General features: G+C 31.6%; 1 protein-coding gene across 5 annotated transcripts; it reads right to left on the reverse strand.

The window, feature by feature from the left end:
• Positions 1–8745: 8745 nt before the first annotated feature.
• LOC129286698 (uncharacterized) lies at positions 8746–13171 on the reverse strand. 5 transcript variants are annotated; one of them, XR_008587504.1, is made up of 9 exons: positions 12826–13171; positions 12549–12606; positions 12167–12472; positions 12024–12072; positions 11809–11903; positions 11176–11255; positions 10191–10272; positions 9315–9496; positions 8746–9061 (listed from the first exon to the last, which is right to left on the reverse strand). XR_008587504.1 is itself a non-coding variant. In XM_054922716.1 (8 exons), exons 1-7 carry the CDS (start codon positions 12954–12956, stop codon positions 10215–10217), a joined length of 777 nt encoding a protein of 258 aa, XP_054778691.1. In that variant the 5' UTR covers positions 12957–13171; the 3' UTR covers positions 8752–9061; positions 10191–10214. The 5 variants fall into 5 exon arrangements, 4 of the variants coding, with proteins under 4 accessions (XP_054778691.1, XP_054778683.1, XP_054778670.1 ...); XM_054922716.1 differs by lacking the exon at positions 9315–9496 and having other exon boundaries at positions 8752–9061; XM_054922708.1 differs by lacking the exon at positions 8746–9061 and having other exon boundaries at positions 9216–9496.
• Between the last annotated feature and the right edge of the window lie 375 nt (positions 13172–13546).

Consider the following 13546-nt stretch of genomic DNA (forward strand, 5'->3'; position numbering starts at 1 on the left):
TTCTCTCCCTCCCTTTTCTGTCTCTCCTCTCCCTCTCTCTCCCCCTTCTGTCTCTCCTCCTCTCCCTCTCTCTCTCCCCCTTCTGTCTCTCCTCTTCTCCCTCCCTCCCTCTCCCTTTTTTGTCTCTCCTCCTCCCCCTCTCTTTGCCTACCTTCTCCATGAGGCTGTGTGTAGCCTCCACAGGACAAGCTCGTCTCCCTCATCATCCTCCCCGTCTATGAGAAATGACCAATCACATGGTAGTCTTATGACCGTCACCATCCTTGACCTTAACCAAAACTTCCAATACTATGCATTATGGCATCATGCACAATAGGCATCCTAGTGGATTGGTTCTCACAGTTGATCATCAACATGTAATGACCTCCGTCATTAACCCCAAATAACTCTACCAACCAACAACCCTTAACTAAAAGGATTAACCATGGCTTTAAAGTTTAATAATAGTAATAAATGTCAATTTTGAAATTGGGATCAAAAAATATTCAAAAATATTAATATAATATTTTTTAGAAATTAGAGTGTTTGGAAACATGCGAAAACATGGAATACAAAACTTAGCATTGAGGAAGGAATGAGAAAGGGCAAAACAATCATTAAGGAAAACCATGCCAGTTTTCCATGGCTAGGAGTACCTTTGCTGCTATCAACTATTGGTTGACACTCTTGCCATGACTTGTGGCATGTTCATTGCGATGTAAGGCACAATGACCAACTCTCCATAATATGCGACTCTACTCACCATAACCAACACACGCATGTACTCACTCACCATGACCAACCCTACATTACACGTATAGTAATGACAGCAAGTATACTTATACTTTAAACACATATTTAATTGCTTGGACCTCTAATTAAGACGATTAAGGTTCCCTAAGCAAATAATAAATAAATAAGCCAACTATAGACACCTATTATGACTCAATCCGATACCAAATGAGGATCCTAAAATACTAAGTGCCCATATGAATCTTGCATATATAAAAGTGTCTCCCCCTTAATATCAAGCTAACGTTACACTCCTAATCATGCATAAAATACTCGAGTCATGTCATTGATCTATGAGATGGAAACAAGTTTTCATCACATCATATACTCACATGTTAAGCCTTTGCACTGAAACCTAAGGCAATCCAAAAATGCTCAAGTTAACAAACAAAGCATACATGTGAATGATCTGTGATTGAACTTATACAACATGATCTTAATGTTGGCAAAACTTAATAAGCTTCATTACACATATATAAGCAACTTGAGATTACAGGACTATGCTTTAATGCTTCGCCTCAAAGGCTTCCCTTTTGCCTTTCGCTCTCTCATCCCTTAGAAAAACATTATATAACTGGGGTGAGATCAAACAATCTCAATAACCAAAAATCTAACTGAAGCATATTAAAGTGTGGCAGTCACAGATATAAAGACAATATATATATATATATATATATCATATGAAGAAATTCACACAAGTATCACATCTATTTATAATTCAGTGTCTTTTGATCAATGTAACCATCTTATATTCCTTCTTATATAATCTAATTGATCCTATGGGCTAATAACTTGTATAGAACTAATTGTTAAACTAGGGATGCAGTGAAAAAAATTAAAAATAAAATCTAAAAATTCCAATCGCGATCATGAACCGATCAAATTTGTTTAAATTAAGGTAGATATAATAAGTACTTTTTGTATGTTGAACTTCTCAAGCTTCCCTCAACCATTTGGATCTTAAGAGTTGATAATGTAGATCAACTCCCTCCACCAGTATTCACACTAACAGCTTTCCAACATGACAGTATGCTAGCGCTCTTAGTAACTAACTCCGTCCATCTATGTAAAAGCCTTGAAAGATATGATCTTGTGGCCTCAGTCATACGTTTCTTTTCTTTTCTCCAGGGTATGTTTGTGGCTTCCAAAAATATTTTTCTATTAAGAGTTTATCTCTCTCAAGAAGCCAGGCCCTCTCTATACTATATAGATTAGGATTTTGTCTTCCCTTATAAATTTTCAAAAATAATCACAAGTATTTTGAAAATCATATCTTATTAGCTAATTCTTAATTAATTCATATTAAAATAAATTTAGTTTAGTATTGAATATGTCCAACAATTCAATTTAAACTACTTATTTTAATTTAAAAGAAAAGCCAATGAAACATAATTTAATTTATCTCATAAATTAAATCTATGATATCATATCTTATTTGAATTTATCTCATAAATTTAAATTATAAAACTAATATGATATTATCTCATATCAAGTTAGTTATTAAATTTAATTTATCATGTAAAACTAAATTTAAAAATAATAAAATACTATAATATAATATATATCAGACATACACACACACAAATATATATATATATATATATTTTAGAAAATATATACATATATATAATATTATATTTTAAATTTTATATTTTTTATACGTGCGCGTGCGCGCGTGCATGTGGGACACATTCATTGAAGTTGGACATTTCATATACCCTAGACAAAGCATCACATCTATTGAATCTAGATAAATTTTAGATTTAATGAATTTAAATATTATAGCTCGAATTAAACTGTTCTTACCTACAAACTTGTAAGCCGATATGAAGTTGGCAGTAAGCCAATAACGCTATTAACCCACAAATCACAAGTGATCTCTAGCAAGATATTATGACTACCTAATTCATATAGGAATCAATGATTCAATGTAACCTACCATATAACTGTATCACATCCCTTTTGTCACGTGATGTTTCGGTCAAGTGTGAAATATAAAATTGTCATTCTCCTTTACTTAATCATTACTTTCTTGATCTCTGTATGGACTGATTATAGTAATAAAAAATACTTTTTATTATAATATGATCATATATTTTTTCAGTCTTACTCATCGAGGGGCTAATAATATCTCTCAATTAATGTGAGGGATAAATTCCATCTTGACCACTCATGTTCTTCTACATGAATATCACTAAACTCAATCATAGTATTTATGGTCACCTAGTTAAAGGTGACTTTTAATTAAGTCAAAGTTCAGTGATCATCATATGGAAATCCATGATGATCTCAAGTCAAAAGGCTTAGTGATATAGTTACATATGAGAAAAGTTTATAACTTGTACCATGCAGCTTTTTTATAGTGGGTTAGTCCAACACCTAGTACTCTTTCAAATGCTTACAACTTTGATTTATATTTTATAATTAATCAAAATCATGCTAGTCTTATTTCATCTGTGATCCCTCATAGATGACCGACCATGGACATTTAGGATAGTTGTTATAGTTTATCCAAAGATACAGTTATTATAGTGAACATGTGATTAACATGATAACAAAAAAGAAGTTCATTGAATAATAATGTTTATAGTACAATGATTGACCTTATAGCATAATTTTCAACACTAACCCATGTGATTGGATTAGCCCCGCTCTCTAATTGTGAAGGGTCGCTTGGCTAAAGCTCCCGTGCTCACTCTTGGATCATTGATTTCCCTTACTTGAATTTTAAAGTATCATAAGTACCCAACATACACATCTAATCCAGGATTGATGATGCTGAGCATTACACCCGTGGGTTATTAGTGGTACTAAGTACATTAATAATAATAAATGCCAACCATTATGCACAAACTTTGTGGAGGCCATATCATGTGAATTTTTACTAGTATAACCTTCTATTACTCTAAGATGAACTCCTATTCATTATGCTCATGTAAGTTTAACTTATCATTTGCAAATTATCTCATGCACAACATAGTAAGTTAACATTCTCATTCTTAACAAAACTTGCACGTTATCATAATACATATGACCACCAATTACTCGATGATGATCTATTCGTATTATCATCACATATTACCAATTTGGGCATACACTTTGTCATGAAAATATCATTAATCCATAGCCAATCTAGGCCCACAATTCATATATCAATGTGAAATAACATTCATTTAATGAAACCATCAAGTTCTTTATCACTATTAGGTATGCTTATTATTTAATAATAGTCACAAGTTCACAGGCTCACAATAAATCCATGCTACAAATTGCATATCATTAATTCCATATTAGTTAAATATAATTACATACACAATGATATATTATAATTAAACTTTCAGCTATCTCTACTCTTGGGCTACCACTCTAAGAGTTAAATTTAAATTTCCTAAGTTAATTACTTTGAACTTAAGCTTCAAGCACAATAAGTCTACAACCAAAATCACAAAACAACATTAATGACTAATAGTTATTAATTTACCCTTAATCATGACTAAGGCCTGATTCATCCCTAGCATGATTAAGCATATTTAGCCCCAAACTACTTTTATTAGTTTAACTCCTATTAAGCTTAATAAATACTGTCATTAACTCTTATCAGCTTAAACTTGCTTGCATTGGGGTTGATTCTAAACTCCTCATTAATGGCATTTCATATTGCAAACCACTCAAACTTAATGTTAGAAGCAATAAATAACATCCTTAAACTTTAATTAAGTTATAGGGATTGCTGGAACCCAACCCTAAGTTTGGATATCATCTCCACAGCCCCCAAAATGCAAAAGTTGCAAGAAGAAGAGAGAAATGAAGTTAAGAAGCTTACCTAATGTCTTAAGTGCTCCAAAACATCTCTATGACTCTCCAAAGCAAACCTAACAAAGCCCAAATACCACCTTCTCGGATTCTCTCTCAAAATCTCCAAAATTCTATCATTTTGAATGACAAATTTGAGTTTTGAATTCTATCATACTCACCATAACAAGTTGCATTGTTCGCTACTACAAACAATCCAACATAAGCAACTTAACTTAAACTTAATTTCTAAGCCCAATAACCTTTATAACCTTAATCTAAGTCTACTAGAGAGTCAAATAGGCCTAAATGGCCATTCAAACCAATTATTAACTCATAATTACCTTAATTAATTAATTTAAATTTTAAATTAATTTTGAGATGTTATATAACATATCGACAGAGCTTACCTTCCATGTTCATTCAGCAAGCATGTCGAAAACAAGCTTGAAACTACAAGATGAATACTAGTACACTAACTAGAGTTAGAACGATGCTTGCTCATTGCAAGTATATGCTTAGCATCTTGCACTGGTAAGCTCTAAATGATTGCCCACATAGTGTTTCCGTTACACCACAAGACCATAAGCAAAGAGTTAAATCCACTATTATTTAGGGAGGTAGCACAAGCTTAAAACTGCCAAGGTGGCCAGAGAAGATGCAAGTAGACATGGACATGGCTTAGTTGATTATGTAAATGAAGATGGTAGGAGTGGTGAGGCAAAAGAAAGACAGGACAAAGCAACTTAACCCTTTAGTGTGTGTGCATAAATCCACTAGTGGACAATGCTGCCTATGATTTGAGTGGTTATGTAGAGAGCAAGGGAGAGAGAGAGTAGAGAAGGATAAAAGTAATGGGAGAATGTGAGAGAGAGAGAGAGAGAGAGAGAGAGTAAATAGGGGAGAGAGAGTAAATGGTCCATGCCCCTTATCTTGCAAATATAGGCTCACCACTTGAAGTAATAGCAATTTACTTTAACATAACGGTAGGGTAAAATTATCCCAAATTTAATTATTTATAATTTAAAATATACCAACGATGAGTTTAGGGTTCAACCCCCTCATGGGCTCATAATTTAGGATCCATATTGCATTTAACCCTTAATAATACTCCATTCCTTCAATATTATAAGTCACTTTAGAACAAATTATATCTTCAATGAATTAGTTAATTATTTTTAAAATTTACACTCTTTTCATGTTTGTTTGTATTTATTAATAATATGTTTTAATTACAAAACCTAATTAATTACTCTCTTAATTATGAATATTTTTAGAAAAAAAATTAATTACACATTAAAATATCCAAAATATCCTATATTTTTTAAATTATATTTAAAAAAATGCCTTATACTCAACAAGAGGGAGTCAATAATTAATAAAATATCTCTCGAATATATTCAAAAAGAAGAGGGTGAAAGTAGATTGGGGAGAAAAGAGGCAAAGAAGTGAATCCCATGCGCAAGTTCTTGATTTTCATTTCTTTTGCTCACTAAACGTAATATTTTCTATTCAATAAAAAAATCTAAATTATATTACCATTTGAAATGTATGTTAATAGTTCTAGCTAGTCAATTGATTTTGGCGGCAAATTGACTACCATACTATAGGAAAAAAAACTTATTTAACAGGATATTACACATTGAAAAATATTTATCAAGATACTATAAATTAAAAATCAGTTTGAATGATATCGAGTTCAAATTTTCTCTCTCCAATTAGTGAAAAACTTGGCTTAAATGAAACCAATTTATGTATCATTAATTGATTTTTTTAAAAAAAAAAGGTGTGTCAAAGTAGGGCACAACAATACCGCACACCCTTAAGGTCTAACTCCCCCCTCTCCTCTTCGCAACAACTCCCTCTTCCCTCTTACAACCAATATTCTCATCCCTTGTACACATTATAATACATAGATATATATCAAATATTATATATATATATATATATATATATGTATATGTATATTTACATTTTCTAATTTTAAAATAAACAATTTAATAAATATAACTACATATTTTTGTTTTGTCGTAAAATTTAAATAAAGTGTTTTAATGAATAACATTTCCTTTAAAATTGTACAAGGTTTGCGAAATAATTGTTATCATTTTTTTTGAAAAGAGATGAGTTAAAATTGTGAAATGCTATTTAAGAAAATATGTAACTTATTAAAATTTAGGTTTTTCATGTTTAAAATCTTAGAAAATAATTTTAGAACATGATTTTTAATTAAAAACTTGCTTACTCTAGAAATTAAAAAAACCTTATCAAACTTGTTTACCTTGTTTAAGATTCTTTTTATTCCAAATCATATTTTAAAATAATTTTCTAAAATCTTAAACATGCATACCTAGATTTAATAAGCTATATATTATATGTATATACTTAAGGTATACGTTCTCAATTATATCAAAAAAATTATTTATATATTATTTATATTTATTTCACAATAAATTTTCATGATTAGTTGTCAATTTGTCTTAGTAACAACGCCACATTCCTTATTTAGAAGAGGTTATAGGTTCAAACTTGCATATGAACATATTTGGGTGATTGCATGGGTGTGTACTTCTTCTCTATGAAGAGACCTTATATATGTTAGGACTAGGAGGTAGAGTTAATTTTTTAAAAAAAATCTTTGTTATTAATATTATTAATATTTTAAAATTCATTTATTTTATTTTGATTGAATAAAAGTACATAGATATATGATGTTAAGTATATTTTTACCTCTTCTTAAATTTAATAAGTTACATATTTTCTTAAATAGCATTTCACAATTTTATCTCGCCTCTTTTCAAGCAAAAATGGTAGCATTTATTTCGCAGGCCTTGTACAATTTTGAGGAAGTGTTATTCATTAAAGCACTTTATTTAAATTTTATAACAAAACAAGAGTATGCAATTATGTTTATTAAATTGTTTATTTAAAAATTATAAAATGAATATATATATATATATATATATATAATTTGATTTATATTTACGTATCATAATGTGCACAAGGGATGGGCATATTGGTTGCAAGAGGCAAGAGGGAGCTGTTGCAAAGAAAAGAGGGGGGTTAGGCCTTAGGGGTGTGTGGTATTGGTGTCCCTTGCTCTAACATACTTCTTTCATTTAAAAATATAAAAAAATTTTAATTGAATCTTACTTCTTAATAAAGTAATTACCTACTTTTTAATTAACTCTATCTTTTTATATTTATCTTATTAAACACCCTACAATAAATATTAAGTTATTATCAATAGAGGCACTTTAAAAAAAAGCAATAATTATTCCTTAAAAAATTAAAATTATCTTACATTTTTAATCATCAAACTCTTCAAAAAATACATTATACTTTTAAATGGAGGGAATACATCTTTTTTTAATTAATTAATGATATAAAAATCGGTTTCATTCAAGCCAAATTCTGCATTGATCATGTGGAGAGAAAAAATTTGAACTCAGTGTCATTCAAGTTGATTTTTAATATATAGTATCCTGATAAATACTTTTTAATGTGTAGTATCTTGGTAAATATTTATTTTTCCTATAATATCGTGGTCAATTTGCCGCTTTTGGCAATAACTTCTTCTAAGAAAGACAAATTAAAATGGTCTCGTTGACAATAGAAAAAATGTGGGTACGTGAGAGAGTAAACTTCATCTGGAATTTTCAAAGATTTTACTTGAGTGGACGAAATATAATGATATCTATCGGACGAAGCTAATAGGTCATCGTACAGTTTCAGAGATATTTTGAAGCTCTTGTGTATATTGGCCAGCATTGAAGTTATTGTATCAATCATTAGTTTAGGTGACCAACGGCCCAACATGCCATGTTGAAAAATGTTTTCAAGAATAAACAATGGATGGAGAAGATAATATAAAGAAAATAGAATGGGAGAGGGAAAGCAAATCAAGCATATCAAACAAGTTTTTCTTGGATTTCACCACCCATTTCCTTTCTTTTGCATGATATTCCATAAAAAATAGACCATATAACAATAAATGTTAAATTTATACGAGTAGATGTCACATGATTTCACTTTCTTTTTTCACCAAGTTCAATTTCTAAGGTGATTTTTCCTATCTACACAAGAACAAGAGTATCTCCTACTCAACCCAACCTCAGTTACTAATTAAATTTTAGTTATATTGCTATACCATTGACGTGATAAGTATTTTGGGCCAATTAAGACACGAAGCATTTTACGCATATATTTAGTTGAGAGTATGGGTGATCTTCGTTGGGCTCAGCTTGTTTTTAAATGTGAGCCTCAAGTCCAACGTCCAAACCATAAGTTCTATGGGGAAAATTTATCCGCAGTTTTTTTTTTCAAAATTTTTAATCATAACTTTAATTAAACATGATGGAAAATACATATAATAAATTAGAGCTAGGGAGCCTTGAAATATTGCGGAAGATGTTTGGGGCTTTGTGAAGGACAGTCCTCATGGTAAAGTGCAGGCATCAATATTAAACTTTCATCAATCTACCTCCTAATTTAAGACCTGCAGCAGCAGCATCATCAATAATAATAATAAAGCTTTCTATTAATACTTGTATGTAGAGCAAACTTAATTGAAAGAGTTTTTTCCCCCTTCCGTGCCTTGAAAATGAATTGTTTTTATTGTGAGTGAAGGATGCTCAGTTTTTTTTAAAAAAAAATTCTATTAACATTTAAACATAACAAATCATGATTCAAGTGTGCTATTATAATTTGAGGACAACCCATAAACAGTCAATCAGAGTTGAAAAGCCTACAAAGAAATGAGGGCTCATTCTTGGTGGAACGAGGGACAAGGGACAAGGAAGCGTGTACTGAACTCCACAATTTATAGGGGTTGGTGCCATCTCTAAGATGGGAAGCACGCCTGATCACTCTGTCCACCATAGCATTACTCGCTCATGCCAAACAAGCACATACACCTCTCATTGTTTTTGGGCTGAATCCAGTCACATTTGAAACAAATACTTAGGTCCCCCGTTTACAAAAATGGAATGAAATGGATATCAAGGTAAAAATAAATTAAATCACCCTTCTTTTTATGATAAGCAGAACAAAACTCATTAATATATACTACAAATGTAAAAATCATCACTCTCTAAAAATTTTATGAATTATGATTTTCAACTTCATGAATTAAATTACTTCCTTATGAATGTACTTATATATCTCCTTTAATCATCTTATTTTTATCTTTTTTTTTTCAATCCATTTTATTACATTTCTTTCTAGTAGGCAAATGAGACCTTAATTTCTTTTTCACCTTACATGGTTAAACTTATTCACAATTCAACCTAACAAATTGTCATTAGAATCTCTCGTAGCCTCCTATAATAAAACCAAGGAACTGCCTATCCTAATTTTTTTTTTAAAAAAAAATGAAAAGTGAATCCTTCAATCCATTCCATTACACGAGAGTTCCCAAACCGTTAGTTTGTATTTGTAAAGGAAATCGCATGGCTTGACTTGAACATTAACATTTCAGATATGGTACCTAATCATCAATGCTTTAGGAAGCTGCAGCGAAAACTACAGATGTTGGTCTTAAATGTTGTCCTAGTAGCATACATGACAAAATTGCACCCTAATGAAGTCTAAAACAAGGCCATATCCACATATCTATATGTTGTTACCATTTTAACGTCAAGAAAAGAATTTCATTCTTCTGCCGTTGTGTTCATGGCCAGGCCCTTTATCACATGCCGACATTGAAACCTGTGATGTGAGGGGGAGAAAGAAGTCACTTAAAAGTGAGCAATGCCAAATTGGCGATGAAGTGGAGGGTGAAACTAATTCCAGATAATATTCCATTAAAGACTTAATCAAGAAGTAAAAGTCAAAAGATAAATTAAATTTGATTTTATTATTATTATCTGATTGGAATTAGGAATATTTTAGGATAGATTGCAAGAGATTATATTTAGATGTTTAGTTTTTATATTTTATTTAGATTTTATTCAGATATAGATTTTAGGATATTTTATTCAGTTTTATTTAATTATCTAGTTATCTAGATTTTATTTGATATTTTGAGTAGTATTTGGCTTCATAAATACGACTAGTAATTTAGAAGCTAGCATATCATCAATAATTTAGTCTTTAAACTCTTTGAAAATTCTTCTAAATATGGCTGTTGAGAGAAATATAAATTAAGATTCTTGTTTTATATCATCTTAATAGATTTACTTCTCTTATTTTCTTTTGTTACTTTGAGCACCTAACAGAAACGACCCAAGAACATATCATGAGATGGTGAAGAGAAACATTTAGAAGCCTGGGTGAAATACAATGCTATCTATACATGGAGGTCATAAATATCGAGCATGCACCAACAGTCAAAATAATTTTTCAATAAGTCAACGGATAAATGACTCCCGGCTAATTAGCTTTCTATTCCTTGTTTGTTGTTCTATCATCTTTTCATTCTAGAGAGGAAGAAGGAAAAAAGTCAAGGCAGAGAAGAAAGGGAGGGAAATTTTCATGACACAGAAAAAGGCGGTTCATACAAACAACATAAACAAAATTGTTTGCTCATAAGGTCAAGTATATAATAAGCATATTTAGCACAACAAAAAGGTGAACATACGCCTATATATACCCATAACATAGGACAGATACCAGATTAAATCTTCTGAAGTAGAAGCAACCTCTTCCTGACACTGATTCCGGCACTTAAACAGCAGTCTGAATGGCATAATCTGCAGCGAATATAAAATTCATATTTCAGGTAAAAACTGAACAACCCTCCCTCCCCTCCCCCCCCCCCCCCAAAAAAAAAAAAAAAAAAGCCTTTCCTGTAGAGGTGAGATTCTATGTTTATGTTAGGAAACTACATGCATACAAACAAAAAGCTAATTGCCTGACATAGCAATTAGTGATTTCCGTTCTACATTTATGTTTTCTCTCCAGAGAAAGTGGAAAGAATAGTAAACGTTTATCCTACGGAAGACTCAGAAAATTTTATGGTATTAAAATTTAAAACATCTTGAACTAGACCCTCATTTTTAGAGGGGAAAATATTCCAGTTCCTCGCACAGTTGACGGAGAAAGGGGGCTGAAGCGAGATGGCAAAGGTCTATAGTTGAACTATTTTCAAGCAATCATGACAGTGAATGAGTGATTATTATTGTTTGCTGGTAGGGATGATCCACAAAACATCAGAACAAGATAATGCACCTAATTTGAACATTGATGCTCTGTGCAAAAAGGATTTAAAAAACAAGTGCCACTTATTTTTATAGTCTAATTTACCTTTCTGTTATACCGAAAATCACGTTTTGGCAGAAAATGCTGGGGCTGATTGAATGAAGAAGGGGCCTTAATTAACAGGAAGAGTTTACTCGAACCTGCACATATTGTGATCATTATATTACAATAATGGTAAGGTAAAACAAATAAATGAACCGACAACCAAAATCGAATCCATTTTCAGATCAGCATTACCAACGAGCAAGAACATCAACTACCTGGATAGGTCACAGACCCAGCTCCCTTTGATACCAGTGTCCTTATTGCCTGTAAAACAAAACATGTATTATGACATCCCTCTCCCTTCCTGTGACAAAAGGCATGGAAATTTAATCCGAATGCAGAAGTATCACCAAATAACCTTTCTTGAAAGTCCGTCCGCTGCTTTACTTCTATCAAAATCATTTGCACCCGAGGGACCAGTTGTTCCATGGGAAAAGCTTAAGTCATAAATGTGCTGAGGTCGTTGTGGACTAGCTCCAAGGGCCAAAATAATTTCCTCTATGCTGGGAATCGCTTTGATAATCAGCTGAATCGCATTTTTCATATTTGAAAGTGCATTCATCAACTTCTCTAGTCTCCTAATTCCAAGTTTGATATCCCTCATCTTGCTAATATGATATCTCCGCTGTGATGCCTTCACTTCAGTTTCTGCAAGGGCAGACACCTGAAAATGACTGTTTCAGGGTATGATTCTTTAATACAGTTATTTAACTAAAGCAATGTCCATTCAGATAACGTACCAACTGACTATACTCGGAATGCATTGTATCGAATTCAATACTCATATCCTGCACTGTGCTGGGAAAAAGAAAATGATCTCAGACGGTATCCAATCCAATTCCACGTATACAACTATGAATGCTGAGACAAGCCTTTTTTTTTTTTTCCTTTTTTAAAAACATTGTTGATCATATCCTTTTTGTACAGAACCTTCAGCCCAAAAGTTTGTTATGATTGCAATTACTTTATCTATTCAATTCGCACACCCGCACTACCCAAATGAGGGTAGGAACTTACGAGGGGATTTGCTGGTGCATGTAAAGTACAAACCCTATGACATCATAGATGGTATGAAAAATGACAGAGCCATCGAAAGCACCCGCTGTTGTACAGATCTCCGAGCTCCGAGACGCCTCAATCGCTTCCATTCTTCAAGACCACATAAGAGAGAATTCTAATGCCAGTGCCGGCGAAGAGTCTGCTGATTTCAAACTGAACTTGGAGCGCGAGCAAGGGGACGAAGCCACCCGTGAAATGATGAAAGATAAAAATGGGCGAGTACGAGATCCATGGAGCAACTGGCTCAACCATAAGCCCCTTGGCCCATATAATTTACGAGGCCTGATCCTGTCTCTAGATATTAAATATGGATATGTCTCTCAAAAAAAATTTGATTTTGATTCTTGATTCTACAATAAGGACAACTGATCGAGAAGAACTCTTAACATAAAACTTCAAATAAATTACTCCTCCATTAAAAATATAAAATATTTTTTAAAAAGTTAAATATTTTATTTTTTTTTAAATATTCTATTTATAAATGACTTTATCTTTATTATAAAATATTTAATATAAATAAATATAAAAAGATAACGTTAATTTAAAAGTAAATAATTATTTTATTAAAAATAAAATTCAATTAAAAATATTTTTTATTTTTAAATAGAAGAATACATATTATTGGCGACTTTAAATTATTAAAACTTGTTATAAGTTTTAAATTATTATAGTTCCTAAT

Source organism: Prosopis cineraria, unplaced genomic scaffold (assembly GCF_029017545.1).
Source record: "Prosopis cineraria cultivar Desert tree isolate PC_DT_omini unplaced genomic scaffold, ASM2901754v1 PC1, whole genome shotgun sequence".
Classification (NCBI taxonomy): Eukaryota; Viridiplantae; Streptophyta; class Magnoliopsida; order Fabales; family Fabaceae; genus Prosopis; species Prosopis cineraria.

Bases quoted from the DNA above. Each gene is read 5' to 3' on its own strand.
- LOC129286698 (XM_054922716.1), bottom strand. From the start codon at position 12,956: ATGGAAGCGATTGAGGCGTCTCGGAGCTCGGAGATCTGTACAACAGCG. The intron at 12,607-12,825 runs GTAAGTTCCTAC...TCTTTTTCCCAG, and splicing joins ATGCACCAGCAAATCCCCTC to CACAGTGCAGGATATGAGTA. The intron at 12,473-12,548 runs GTACGTTATCTG...AGTCATTTTCAG, and splicing joins ATTCCGAGTATAGTCAGTTG to GTGTCTGCCCTTGCAGAAAC.